The following is a 14,398-nucleotide window of genomic DNA, read 5'->3' on the forward strand; positions in this document are numbered from 1 at the left end:
GGACATGCTTTCTTCTCATCATTTCCTTCAATTTGGCCTTTTTTTATTTTTGAACAGTCCATCACAGTAGCTAAGGGTGTTTTCAGAGGGATTTTAAATGCATTTTAGTTCCTAACTTGTATTTATTTTCTGTTATACATCTGAGTTGGATTGGATAATATCTTGACCTTTTTGGATATAAAAAAATATATATATATAAAGCTGCATATTTTATTACACAAAGATATTTATGAGATGCTTTGTACGTTACATCCCTGTTGAGTTTGATTGAGCTGGTTGTTAAGGTGGTTGTCTTGAATGTACATACTTTTTATCTTGTACAGTGGTTGTAAGATATATCTAACACTGTGTTTGAATGTTTTAAATAATTATGAAACAAATCATTTTAGATAGTATTACTTTATAAGACTAAAATGTACTACAAAAGAGTCAAGCATTTGCGCTCGTCCTGTTCCTAACTTCACGAAGTAACCTCAGTTTTGTAGTTGTGGAAAGTTTCTTCAAGTAATAAAGGCATTCCCAATAAATGACACCCAACATGGCTGCAGGATCGACCCATTTGCATCCTCTGTGTCTTTTATTTTGTCGAGATGTCACAACAATAAACCCAAAAAGCGAAAGGGCTCTCAACTTTCCCCTCTCTCTGCATTCTGTAGGTCTCATAACAACAAGCTACAGTGTTCGTCAGCCTCTTAGAGAGCATCGCACATTGGTCAAACAAAATGCACTTGCCAAGAATATGGCTTTTCTGAACTGTAACTCTGTGACAGACTCTGCCTCACACTGCGTTCGGGATGCGCACCTTCTGACGGTGCAACCAGCACTGCTGCTTTCACAGAGCTGTTCAGGCAGAGCTGCCTTCTGCCCCCTGTTTTCAGCTCTAAAGGGACCTTTTTTGGGACCTGTCTTAATCAGTGGGACTGTACTGAGGATGCGTGAGCAACTGAGGCATTTCAGAAGAAAGTTTACCTCGGAGAAAAGACTCTTAAGGAGCTCTCATATTTCCACGTTTATTATTTTGATCTCAGTCTGTTTTTGTTGTTTTTTTTTTTTTTTTGTTAAAAAAAAAAAAAAATCCCCTCAGGCCATCCTTGTATTCATCATGTCCAATGAGAAATAAGAAATTGAATACTGACATACAATTGCTGAGTTTTACAGAGCATAATGTGTCAAGAGTTTTGTGTCTAAATTCGGATATGTGGAACAATGTTTTTTTTTTTTTTCTCTCCCATTTCCTCTCATTGTTGAGTCTGAAGTGGCATGAAAGACAGTTGTACTAAATAAGTGGACATCAATGGTCTGCTTGGTTAAACTTTTCTAACCTACAGAAAGTACTGTAATGGGATATTGTAGATGGATGGCTCTGCAGTAGTGACTGACCGGAGATCATGAAATTATGTATTTGTAAAAGGAAAAAAAAAATATTGTCAGATTTTCACTTGATTTCTTTTCTTTTTCTTTTTTTGTATTACATCTGAAGAAATATTGATGTATATGGAACTTAATAAAATAGAAAAGACTGATTTCTTCCTCGTGTGTTTGTGGCAGACGGTGACACATGGGTATGGAATGACATTTTATTCAACATTAAATAAATACATACTGTAAATGAATAAATATGCCTAAGGAATACATCCTGGAATAAATAAATGAGGAAATACATGTATGAAATAGTCAATATAGTTCAATAAATACATTTTTTTTCGGAGGATGTTTTTCAAAGGACGTATGATATAAAAGTCCCCTGAAATAAATAAAAGTAGTCATTAGAAAAAGGTCCATTTTAAAATAAAACCTATTATTTTTTGGGCTTTTTTTGGATAAGACAGCTGAAGGCAAAAGTGGTAGAGAGGGGGAATGACATGCAGCAAAAGTCCCGCCCCATTTGTTTTTTGAACTATATTGACATTTATATATTTACGGTTATATTTTTATTTTATCATTTATTTATTTCAGGTTGTATTTCATAGGCTTATGTATGTATTTATTTTTCATTATCTCAAAAACCGTTCTGTTGTTAGTATGAGCTGATAAGAATAAAACCGTGTTCAGAAAGATGCATTTATTTGCCGAACAACTAAATATTTAAAAAGTAGCCGGTATAATTTAAGATTTCAGATTTACAAAATATCTATAATAGAAACATTTACTTAGTTACATGGAGGGTTTTTTTTGGGACCGTTTAAACTATTTCCCTGTAGAGCAGCATGACACAAAAAATGCGCCGATCCGGGAACAGTTCATCCCTCGCAAACGTTCACTGAAAAAATAGAAAACCGACCCAGAGTCGGATTTAACCATAGAATTGAAATCACACGGAGATATCGCGATGCTACTACGTAGTGACGACATATCCCGTGAGCCCCTGTGATTTTTTGAAACGTTCCAATGAACGGAGGCGGTTGGATGCTTTTGCTCGAACGGCCCAATCAGGAGGCTTTGTTGCAGGAATTTAAAGGTCTGTGCGGCACTTTCTGGGTACCATAACCTTTGCGCGAGGATCAGGTAAGCTCGTGTCAACTGCATATGTAGTTTATTTAAAAAGAATTTCATTTTATATTTGAAAAATATACGTTTTTTTTCCATGTTTTTATGTGTTGTGCTAGCTATTTCCAACTTCAGCCAGCTGTCAGTAGGCCTATTTTTACTCTCAAACCGACGGTCTGCTTAGCTAGCTAGCTAGCTAGACATGTTGGTCATTCGCCTCAAGAGGCACCTCAAAATAACTTCTTTTTTTTTTTTTTTTTTTTTTTGTGCAGGGATAACCTCACCAGACTTAATTTTAAACTGCTGCTACGCCTCGTTGTCACTTGAAAATGTCTGAAAACGTCGAACGTCTGAGCAAGTTCAAGAACAAAGGCAAAGATGCCAATGTGAGTTTACTCCAACAAGTATTGAGTTTGGCATCGTATCAGTATCGTTGTCAACGAGTTTTGTTTGGATGAAAAAAAATAATTTCTGACTTAATTTTAAATGAACGCAGGAACTTCGACGCAGGAGGGTGGAGGTGAACGTGGAGCTCCGCAAGGCGAAGAAAGATGATCAAATGTTCAAAAGAAGAAATGTGGCTGCGTTTCCTGACGATGCGACTTCTCCTCTTCAGGAAAGAACCCAAAACTGTCAGGTAGGCCTTTTAATGTTTACTCTGTTGTTTAATCTGTTGCAAGAATTCAATATTTATGTCCAGGGGGTGAACCAAACCCCACCCCGTTCCAAATAATGTCGGTTCTCCAACCCTATAATCCTGCAAAAACAGGCAAAGAAAAAGGACTTTACTCAGCAGCTCTATTGTGATCTTTGACTGTTGGTGTTACTGAATTGAAATATATATTTGTTCCTGCATTGATACCGTACCAAATTTTGATTAGACAAATTGGAGCTGCAAACATTTAGTAAGTAGTTGGCAACTAATTTTTCTTTTTTTAAGACCGTAAAAATTCTCTTGATTCGAGCTTCTTCATTGCGATTATTTCATGTGATGCAATGACCATGTTAAGGTGCTATGGTAGAGTGAGTGTAGTGGTGGTTGTTGCGCAAAAGTGAACAGTGCAGGGATTGGAACAGTGAAATAGCTTATAAACTATAAGACAAGAATGTAAACATAATATTGCTCGACAAAAGAAATAATACTTTAAGATCTATCTCTATCTAGGAATAAGTTATAAGCTGTAGATGTTATGACCACAGTCCAGATTGTGTAGGAGGGCTAATGTAGCCTATAAGACCGTCAGGTGTACACAGTTTACTGACATTTTACCAAACGACTAATCAAGAAAATAATCGAAAAAGATAATCCTTAATTTCAGGCCTAAAACAAAAGAGGAGGAACCAGTGCAACACCATAAACCCCACCCTTGATTTACTACAGTTCATTACTTTCTGAAAGTATCAATAAAAGTTTAAACATTCATAAACTAGCAGGGATATTGCATTCATGTAATGTAAACCCATTCATGTTCACCTCCTGTGTATGTGTATTTTTGTTTTTATTTTTTTTAATCATTGCTCATGTGTGACCATCTGCAGGCCTTCAGACAGTGGACAGTTGAAGAGATTCTTGCAGGAGTGAACAGCGGTGATGCTGAGTCTCAGCTCCAGGCGACGCAGGCGGCACGGTAATAACAATTAATCAAATCTCTCAAATTGAGTTTTACTGCATCTTTAAAGGAACACGCCGACTTATTGGGACTTTAACTTATTTAGCATATCCCCCAGAGTTAGATAAGTCCATACATACCCTTCTCATCTCCGTACGTGTTGTAACTCTGTCTGACGCCCACACCGCTAGCTTAGCACAGATCCGGGAGGTAACCGGCTATCTAGCCTACTGCTCCCAATAAGTGACAAAATAAAGCCAACATTTTCCTATTTACATGTTGTGATTTGTATAGTCGCAGCGTGTACGAATAAGAAGGTCACATGACACACAGCATCTTCTAACCGTATAAATACTGGCAACTATATTCTCAGAAGGCGAAGCACTGCTACTTCTGCTACTGGGGCGGAGTGATTAGCACCTGAAAAGTGCCGTTGTTGCTCTCTACTCCTCATCACGGGGCTTCTCAGGTGCTGCGAGCAAATCCCTCCGCCCAAGTAGCAGAAGTAGCAGTGCTTCGCCTTCTGAGAATATAGTTCCCAGTATATATACGGTTAGATGGCTGTCTCATGTGACCTTGTTATTTGTACATGCTGTGACTATACAAATCACAACATGTAAATAGGAAAATGTTGGTGTCATTTTGTCACTTATTGGGAGCAGTAGTTTAGATATGGAGCCGGTTACCTCCAGGATCTGTGCTAAGCTAGGCTAGCAGTGGGTGCCGTCCGAGAGAGTTATGACACGCACGGAGAGGAGAAGGGTACGTATGGACCTCTAACTCTGGGGGACACGGGAAATAAGACAGTCCCAAGTTGGTGTCTTCCTTTTTAAAGATGACTACTGACTGCCACGATGACTCAACGCTTACTGTACTTTTTTCCTGAATGCAGTAAACTTCTGTCTCGGGACAAGAATCCTCCCATTAACCAGATGATCAGTGCTGGCCTGATCCCCAAGTTTGTCGCCTTCCTGGGGCGGGCAGACTGCCATCCAATCCAGTTCGAGGCTTCCTGGGCTCTGACAAACATTGCCTCTGGGACGTCCGATCAGACAGCGGCAGTTGTTGAGGGCGGGGCCATTCCTGCCTTCATCAGCCTGGTCACCTCCCCCCACCAGCACATCAGCGAGCAAGCAGTCTGGGCACTGGGAAACATCGCTGGTAACTGGCCCAATTTATTAATATGGTTGTTTGTCGTGACTGTTGCGTGGCGATAAGCAAAAGTCATACATTTTTAATTCCCCCCCCCCTCTCTCCTATTTAGGTGATGGCTCACCTCTTAGAGACAGGGTCATCAAGCATGGAGCTGTGGCCCCTCTGCTCACTCTGTTGGCAGTTCCTGACCTGTCTGTATTACCTGTGAGTATTCTTTTAATCATGTTACATATCCCCTGTATTCTTTGTTTTTAATCATGCAATATCAGAAAGCCGTGCTCTTGAAATGGTCAAATGTATTGGCCTCACTGCCCACTAGAGGGTGCTGTGACTCAACCAAATGCTGCTTAACATCAAACTGATGCCTGTCCTTCTCTTATACTTGATTTTCTTTGCAGACAGCGTACCTGAGAAATGTTACATGGACACTGTCTAACCTTTGCCGCAACAAGAACCCCTCGCCCCCGATGAGTGCGATCCAACAGATCCTACCCACTCTGGTTCGTCTACTACACACCGATGACCAAGAGGTGTTGGCCGACGCGTGTTGGGCCGTTTCATACCTGACGGATGGCTCTAATGACCGCATCGAGGTGATAGTCCAGGCCGGCCTAGTTTCTCGCCTGGTGGAGCTGCTTGGAAGTGAAGTGCTCCCCGTCATTGTACGTATACAATCTTTATTTTTTTTCCATTAGTGCTTCCGATGTGTACATCAGAAGCGTAACCCCTTTTCTTCCCTCAGACCCCAGCGCTGCGTGCCATCGGCAACATTGTGACCGGTACAGATGAGCAGACTCAGGTGGTGCTGGATGCCTCTGCCCTGCCCATGTTCCCGAAGCTGCTGCGCCACAAAAGAAACAACATCCAGAAGGAGGCCGCCTGGACTCTGTCCAACATCACCGCAGGGAAGGACACCCAAATCCAGGAGGTCATCAACGCAGGCCTCGTTCCATACATGGTCAATACGCTTGTGGAGGTAAGTGTTAACCCTAACACTTTGGGTTGGATTTAGGGCTGTGATTATTTACTACAACAACAAAAAATCGCCAAGCTATTAATTTTTTCATGCAAAAGTGTGAAGCTTTCCTGCTTTTTTTTTTTTTTTTTTTTTTTTTTTTTTTTTATTATATCTTTATCTGAATGTTTTGGACAAGACATTTAAAGATATATCTCCTTGATTTTTGGGAAGGACTGTTTTACCTAGTTTCTGATATTTTATAGACTAAACAATTATCACTTAATGGAGAAAATATTGTGCAGATTATTCATTAGTTGTAGCCCTGGTTGGATTTGTTTCACTCGTGCGAAGCTTAAATTTGGCCTGGACACTGCTCTCGAACCCAGATGTCTACATTATTCATTCTTCTTAACTTTTCAGGACTATGTGGCTGATCATGTTCCTTTTGTCTTTTCTCTGCAGGGTGACTACAAGACTCAGAAGGAGATTGTGTGGGCTATTACCAACTTCACCAGTGGGGGCAACGTTCAGCAGGTGGTTTACCTCGTTCAAGCCAATGTGCTCGAGCCTCTGCTGGATCTGCTCTCCTCAAAGGACAGCAAAATTGTCCTCGTCATCTTGGACGCCATTACCAATATCTTCATGGTGAGTGCCTCTTTCATGGAAAAATGGAGATGTGTGTTATCAGTTTTGCATGAGCTCATAAGTCCAATTTGTGTCACTGGACGTGACAAGATGGCTGTGAAATACTTCTGCTGGTGTGTGTTTTCCAAGGGGGGTAAGCTTCGCTTCAGAACGCAAACCTCCGATGGCGCCATTTTGTTGCTACAAAGCGATCACCTCTTGTTAGCATTACACTGATGGCCTTTTTTTTTTTTTTTTTTTTTTTACGTCACTTGACAGCAAATAACTTTACATCTGAAGCGTTTAAAGACTCCATTTGTCCGTTGTTTATTTCTAAAGAAACACGACAATGTATAAAAGGCTCCATTACCTTGTACCTCCGTAGCAGACGTTTTTGTAAAAATAGGCTAACGATTGGGTCATAACCACGAGACTTACTGTCACACAGTAGAGGAATTGCCGTATAGTACAGGAGAAGCTCACAGGCAGTTTAGACTTACATTAGTTGTTTAGGTTTAATTACTAATGTTAACTAGCATGTTGGTTTGCAATAATTAGCCTGTGCTTATGTTATCTCCTTACATCCACCTACACTCTCCGTCTCTGTAAGATTGGGAATGATTGAGATTTCTCTCGGCACAGCTACCAGAAGACTTCACACTTTCAGACAGGTTGCTCACGTCACATTTACGTTGTCTGTCAGTTGGAGGCTGCGCAGTAAAGCAAGAGATCACCGGAAAAGTGCTTCTAATAGCCTTCACTGGTCTCCGTCCAAAGCAACGGGGTCTATTGGTCCACTTTATATATGTCAATGGTGTTTTCCTACCAGGCTGGGGACAAAATTGGGGAGTCGGACAAGCTGAGTCTCATGATTGAAGAATGCGGCGGACTGGACAAGATTGAGGCTCTGCAGTCTCATGAGAACGAGATGATCTACAAGGCATCCCTCAACCTGATTGAGAAATACTTCTCTGGGGAGGTAAGTGTCTTTTGTGAAATGTTTGAACGGATTATAAAAAAAAAAAAATAATAAAAACAAAATGTCCAGGAGTGGTCTTACTGATTTTTACTTTTCGGTTTGTTTTATTTTTAAAGGAGGAGGAGGTGCAGTCTGTGGTCCCAGAAGCTACCAATGACGGATATGCATTCCAAATCAGTGAAAACGAGAGCACTTTCCATTTCTAGATAATGTTCTAATACCTCTACTCTCACCTGTACTGTACCCTCTTTGCTACTGTTTGTCCTTTTCTTCATGTAACTGTTATCACTGTTTTTGTATGTATTGTACATACTGTTTTATTATGACAAAACGTGATTGTAAATAAAGTTCAGATCATGTTGTTTTCACCATCAAGGGCATTTACTTTGTGTTGAGTCTATAATTACTAAATAGTAATTTTCTTCCCTTCACAAAAAGTGGTATTTCAATAGTTCATCTTTTTGTGTTATGTGATTAGCCAAGCAGTGTTATATTTATGCTTGCTCATCCTAACTCAGTTCTACTCTCACCAAATTTAACTTTTATGACTCCATTAACTGCCAGTATGGCAAGCAATAAATCATGCGATGTCACACATGAATCTATTTTTTATTTTATTATATCTGGAAGTAGAGGCACTTTGCATTGACGAATGTATGTCCAACAGAAGTTCTGGTATTTAAAGAGCTAAAGCTTACAAATGGAAGCTTTAGCTTCTAATGTTGACATGTTTACATGCACAAAATTGTGTATAGTTTAAAGTCTAGGTAGCCAAATGGTTTGCTGCCTAGTCACATACCAGACTTAAATGATTCTCCCGGCTCGGCCCTATTTCTAGCTGCCATATAATGAACTAAATGTAAACCAGCAGGTGGTGCCATCTTGCAGTTGGTCCTGTGTTTTGCCCTTCTCAGCTTGCTACCTCAGGGAGTCCATCCTTGGTTCATACCAACGATAGCACTACATTGTTGTGCTACAAAAAATGGTTTTATGGAGAGATTATGCTTCCAGCCAAGAAATAATCTGGCACAAAACCCCCATAAAACTACATTATTTTTGTACAAATAAGTTGCAACATCTTAATGAGAGCCTCAGAGGTGTACATGTAGGCAATTCTGTCACCTTTAGACAGAGCCAGGGTAGCTTTGTCATGCTAAGCTAACCTAACTGGCTGCTGGTTGTAGCAAATAAGCATTTTTCTGATAATGTCAAACTTTAATCCGGCTCAACTGGATTCAGAAATGCAAATCAGATTGCATATTCCTGGTAGATTCATTGTAACATCCATCCATCCATCGTCGGGTCACGGGATAAATTCTTTGTAACGTGAACGGCCTAATTCAACAGTTTACCACGCTATTGTCAAGATGGAAGATACAATTTTTGCCATATAGTTATGATGTATGATCCCCATGCTTTTTTATTTTTAAGGCAGTGCTGTTTTTCAATCTCATGAAAATAGTTTTATCACAGAATATATTTTCTTAAATTTATTTGGGGGAGTAATACCTTCTTTTTTTTTTTTTTTTTTTTTACAATAAACAGAAATATGACATGAACAGCGGCAATTATAGTAACAGTAAAGAGAACTATGACTAATAATAGCAGTGGGCGTAGAGCAGGACCGTGGCAGCAGCCACAGCCACGGTCCAGGTGCCACCACAATCCAAGGAAATCTGTGAGGCGAGAAAGCACTAAACCCATTTTTACTTAAATATTTTACAATGTTGACATGTTAGAGTTCTGTTTACACTTTATTCTAGTAAGGTTAGATCATTACTTATTGTATGTCCATTATTGTTTTTATTACACACTTGCTTTTGGCAATGAAAACGTCTGTTTTCCCCATGCCAATAAAGCCCTTTGAATTGAATTGAAATGTTTCACTCCCCCCCCAAAATGTGCTGTCGTCACCGGTCAGCTCCTACCAGCAGCCTCCTGAAGTGGGATCCACACTGGAGGGCTCAACAGTTCAACTCTCGACGAGCGGAGAGGAGGACTCACGGTCCGGGCGGAGGCTGCTGCTGCCGAACATGTGAAGATAAAACACCGCGTTACAGTAGCTCGTTTTTACGTCTCACCAGGGAGAAGTCATTTGCCATTTTTATTTTAATTTTAATTTTAATTTTTTCGCATTTGTGAACGATCGCGATGGCAGTTAACTTCACATCCGGGCCACAATGCCTTGACTCCATTACTGTCTAAAACTGGCGGAGAGGTTGATAAACCTATTTTTTTTAATTTTTTTTTTTTAGTTAACGACACATTTTGATTACGTGCAGTGAAGGCTGGAACCAAGAGGACATGTCTAACCAAGGAGTCCGGCGGAATGGCCCTGTGAAGCTGCGATTAACAGGTAGCTAGCAATGCTTTTAAATGCCCAAGTCTGTCCCCCCCCACACACACACTAGCTAGGAAGGCTCTGTGTATTTGCTGGATGGGAACAGTTCCCATGGGCCATGGAGTTGGCTTACCGCCGGTTCTTTTCCCCGTGATTTCCACGATTTGGTTAACCGCTACAGTGCATTTTAAATATTACTTGTTTTTACAGTGTTAGCTTATATTGGAGGACTGTCCGGCTGAACATGTAGATATGACTCAATTTGGATATTATTGTTCTTGGAAATAGTCTCAACCCTGTGGTTGTCGCCAGTTACCACCACCACCATAACACGGGTCCCGGAGGCGAGTAGTATTCCTTTTCCAGGATGGCGAAGGCATGTCCCGCCCTACCGTACCTTATCTGCCTCTGATTGGCTCACCCTGACATTCTTACCCTATCACCAACCAATCCTACATTTTCTTGCCTAAACCTAACCAATCCAACCAGAGCAGGCAACGAGTACTAGCCAATCGGAGGGAGAGTAGGGCGGGTCACGCTTTCCCCAGGTTTTCGCCATCCTAGGAAAATAAAATTGGCAAAATATCGTAGTATACATTGTGCTGCTGCCATTGAGAGGGTTGTCGCTTGATTAACGTATATATATATATATATATATATATATACATATCTGCAATGTAAGAGTGCTGCATAACTATCATATGTTCTGCTGACAGACAGCCTCACATAAAGTTGGCTAGCCAGACAGCTCTAAGCAAGCCTTTATGCCAGACGAGCCTGGATTAGAGATGACAGGCAGCTCCACAGGTCACAAGAGACTGCAAGTGCCACTGAGCAGTGAGAAGTGTCCCATAACTGCCTACTACTACTTATTACAAGTCTCCCTAAAAAATCAATTACACAGCTGCAGCTGATTCAGAGCGCTACTGCTCGAGTCCGCACCGAGACTAAGAAAGTGGATCACTCCAGGTCTGAGGTCTTTACACTGACTCAAAATACTACTATTGGTTTATAAAGCACTGAATGGTTTATTTCTGATCTGCTGCTCCATTATGAAGCATCCAGACCTCTCAGGTGGTCTGGGACAGGTCTGCTTCTGTCCCCAGAGTCACAACTAAACATGGAGAAGCAGCGTTCAGTTTCTACGCTCCACATATCTGGAACAAACTCCCAGAAAACTGCAAGTCCGCTGCAACTCTCTCAGTGCTTTTTAAAGCTGAAGCTGAAGACTTTTCTGTAGGGCTGTCTTCGACTAAAGAAATTCTTAGTCGACTAATCGATTAGTTGGTTTAATCGCCAGATCTGTAAAACTGAGTTTCTCCACAGAGAATCATGCTTTAAATCTCGGGATCCGGCCCCCTCGCAAGTACTAGTTGTGCGCACAAACCAAAAAGACGGGGGAAACTCTTTTCAAACTGTAATTATGTGACGCTCAAAGCAGAATTTTGGCAGATTTGCCGACTTTGAAACTCAGGAATTCCCCCAGAAGCGAAGAGTTTTCATAAAAAATAAAAAATATAATTATTGTTTTGCTTGATTTGCAAAACTCTATGATGGCTAAGGAACTTTTTTTTTTTTTTTTTTAGGGCTTGATGTTGACATAACTAAGTGAGAAAGCTATACGAGACATGCGATAATACAGTCAAGTATGTTTGACTTTGATTAAATAAAAGCATGTCATTAAACTCTACGTGTCTGGCCCCTGGTGTTATTCTTATTTCCAAGTGTGGCCCTTAGAGAAGTTTAGTTTGACCCCCCTGATGTAAACCCTTTGAAATAAAAGATTATGAATTATAATTCTATTAATGATGCTGCTGCAGCCTCAGACTGGGAGCAGTAGGCCTGGGACATTTTTTTGCCCGCAGGATTGCACCTAAATGAAATAGATTATAGGTTCAATTAGGGCTGGGCGATATGGAGAAAATCAAATATCGCAAACATTTTGGACCAAACACCTCGACATCAATACCGCAACGATATTGTAGTGTTGACTATTGGTGCTTTCACAAAATGTTAACACAATGAGATTTTTGATAAATAATCATCAGTGATGTGGATATAATGTCTAAGTGGGTAAAGGTGACTAATAGAACAGTTACAACAGTCTGGTAAGTTCAGAAATTTACATCACTTTACTGTAATGCAGCCTTTAAAACCAGGAAAAGAGACCACTTAATCCCATTTACGATATTACGATTTCCAAAATCTAAGACGATATCTAGTCTCATATCACGATATCGATATATTGCCCAGCCCTAGTCCGAACGCAGCCTAACTGCGTCGTTTTTATAAAGCAGTTCTGCTCGAGAGTTCATCCTCAGCCAATGAGCAGTTCATTACCCCCCCAGCTGTTTGGTTTGTCCCTTTTCAACACAAACAGCTAAAAGGTTTACAGGAGAGCCCAGTGTTTTGACTGGCAGCAGAAGCTGACAGCTGCCCCGTTTTGATCTACGTCCAGGGTCTGACCTGAATCAAATTCCACCGCGGTCACTCCTATCAGGAGGGGCCAAATGAAATATTTAAGCTGGTGCTGTTCCTGATGGTTAATAAGTGAAAACAACAAGGAGGGATCTTAATGAGGATTTAAGAGCTGGAGGTGCAAGATGGCCAAGGACATCAATCTTCTTCTTCTTTTTCTCATAGTTTTTCATAGTTGTTAGAAGTCATTCAGAGTTCAATACAGAATGAGAAAGATTTGGTACCCAGCTTTCATAAAATGATATACACTACATGATAATATATGTAGGAGTACGTACAGTATAGGGCTGCAACTTATGGGTTTATTTTCATTGTTGATTTAATCTGTCGACGTTTTTATTGATTAATCGATTGTTTGGTCTATAAAATAGTAAAAATTGTGGATCAGTGTTTCCCCAAAGCCCTGGATGATGTCCTCAAATGTCTCGTTTTGTCCACAACTCAAAGATATTCAGTTTACTGTCACAGAGGAGAGAAGAATGTACAATATTCACATTTAAGGCCTCCTGCACACTGCCTGCATGGCGGGAGCTTGGCGTTTTCTATGTCTTTACCCACCAGAAAGGTGTCTTGACGCGGCGCTGCTGCTGCTGCTAGCTTTGTCTGGACACATGGATGTTTCCCATAAACATAAATATATACTGATCTGATTACAGGAAAAACAACGTCGGCAGTATTGACGGCAAAATAAGCTACCAAATATTTCCTTCTGTATTGACAGATGCAATATTTCAGTCGAATCAGCTAACCAGTATTTTCAGACAGCGGTAGACGCAAAAGTGTTGGCGATTAATTTAATAGTTGACAACTAATCAATTAATCTTTGCAGTTCTAAAAATTACCACTGGAAAATATTCACGTTTAAGGAATCCGAGAGTTTTTGGGGCATTTTAGCCTAATTAGCCCTTTAATAGACAGGACAGGTGGGAGAGAGGGGGAAGACCTGCAGCAAATGGCCACAGTTCGGACTCGAACCCTGAGCCGCTGCATCAAGGACTGAGCCTCTGCATATGGGCGCCTGCTCTACCAGGTGAGCTACCCAAGCGGCGAGAATTTTCTTTTCTTGAAATTAACTTTTAAACAGATTATTCGATTATCAAAATAGTTGGCGATTAATTTAATAGTTGACCACTAATCGATTTAATCGTTGCAGCTCCACTCTATAGGAAGGTCTGGAGCAGAGCCTCGAGGCTTCACTACACACTGTCATGATGTCTTTCTTTGTTTATCACTGCACAGCTGTGTATACCGGGCCGATTAGACTTCTGCATGGGGAGGAATCGGCCTAGACGGTGTCGTCGCGGCATCACAGCTGCATGTAGTCCTCTGTAGTCGCGTATGTTTTTGACCCATCGAGCTGCAGATGCGTTTGTTTCCAGGCGGGTTGTAAATGATGAGTTGCTACATTTGAACAGGCCTGTAGCTGTTTGTGCTGTAGGCGTCTCTCCTCGCTGACAACCCCCCCTCCTGTCCATTTGAACCAGATGTTGCAGATGTTTGCCAGCTATTAAACTGGGGGGAAAAAAATATGGCAAGCAAGCTGCTAAAACTAACACTTGGGGGTGAGAATTGCCCCTTGACAACACAGGACGTGTTTCCATTCTACTCCACAGCTGATCACTCCTAAATGATGTGACGTACAAACACGGCTAATGGCATAACGCGCACGATCCACTGGGTCATACACTCATTCAGCATGGCCCATTGCGTTGTCTGATCATTCGTAAATTTCTGTCGTGCAGACATAACTCATGGTATAATATGCA

General features: G+C 40.9%; 3 protein-coding genes across 7 annotated transcripts in view; all 3 read left to right on the forward strand.

Moving 5' to 3' along the window:
• Window positions 1–1,057, forward strand: part of bptf (bromodomain PHD finger transcription factor) — a 41,872-nt gene extending 40,815 nt beyond the window's left edge. For 3 of the 4 annotated variants that reach the window (XM_028598516.1, XM_028598518.1, XM_028598519.1), the window contains one exon: window positions 657–1,057. In XM_028598516.1, coding sequence (XP_028454317.1) covers window positions 657–696 — 40 coding nt within the window. In that variant the 3' untranslated portion in view covers window positions 697–1,057. The other variant, XM_028598517.1, reaches the window with a different exon arrangement.
• Window positions 1,058–2,394: 1,337 nt separating this feature from the next.
• On the forward strand, window positions 2,395–8,188 carry kpna2 (karyopherin alpha 2 (RAG cohort 1, importin alpha 1)). The gene is made up of 11 exons (XM_028599181.1): window positions 2,395–2,505; window positions 2,760–2,873; window positions 2,984–3,124; window positions 4,027–4,115; window positions 4,990–5,258; window positions 5,362–5,456; window positions 5,651–5,914; window positions 5,995–6,228; window positions 6,673–6,855; window positions 7,664–7,813; window positions 7,930–8,188. The coding sequence occupies exons 2-11, from the start codon at window positions 2,817–2,819 to the stop codon at window positions 8,017–8,019; spliced, it is 1,572 nt and encodes a 523-aa protein (XP_028454982.1). The 5' UTR covers window positions 2,395–2,505; window positions 2,760–2,816; the 3' UTR covers window positions 8,020–8,188.
• A 1,545-nt stretch (window positions 8,189–9,733) lies between these two features.
• smurf2 (SMAD specific E3 ubiquitin protein ligase 2) overlaps window positions 9,734–14,398 on the forward strand; it is a 72,982-nt gene continuing 68,317 nt past the window's right edge. For both annotated transcript variants that reach the window (XM_028599360.1, XM_028599362.1), the window contains exon 1: window positions 9,734–10,169. In XM_028599360.1, the coding sequence (XP_028455161.1) occupies window positions 10,118–10,169 (52 nt within the window). In that variant the 5' untranslated portion in view covers window positions 9,734–10,117. The remainder of the gene's footprint in view (window positions 10,170–14,398) is intronic.

The sequence above is a fragment of the Perca flavescens genome, chromosome 15 (assembly GCF_004354835.1).
Source record: "Perca flavescens isolate YP-PL-M2 chromosome 15, PFLA_1.0, whole genome shotgun sequence".
In the NCBI taxonomy this organism is placed as follows: Eukaryota; Metazoa; Chordata; class Actinopteri; order Perciformes; family Percidae; genus Perca; species Perca flavescens.

What these genes read in the sequence shown, in the direction of transcription:
- kpna2 (XM_028599181.1), top strand. Translation starts at nt 2,817, where the DNA reads ATGTCTGAAAACGTCGAACGTCTGAGCAAGTTCAAGAACAAAGGCAAA. An exon ending in ACAAAGGCAAAGATGCCAAT is followed by an intron (nt 2,874 to 2,983) that starts GTGAGTTTACTC and finishes AAATGAACGCAG; the next exon opens with GAACTTCGACGCAGGAGGGT. An exon ending in CTGACCTGTCTGTATTACCT is followed by an intron (nt 5,457 to 5,650) that starts GTGAGTATTCTT and finishes TTTTCTTTGCAG; the next exon opens with ACAGCGTACCTGAGAAATGT.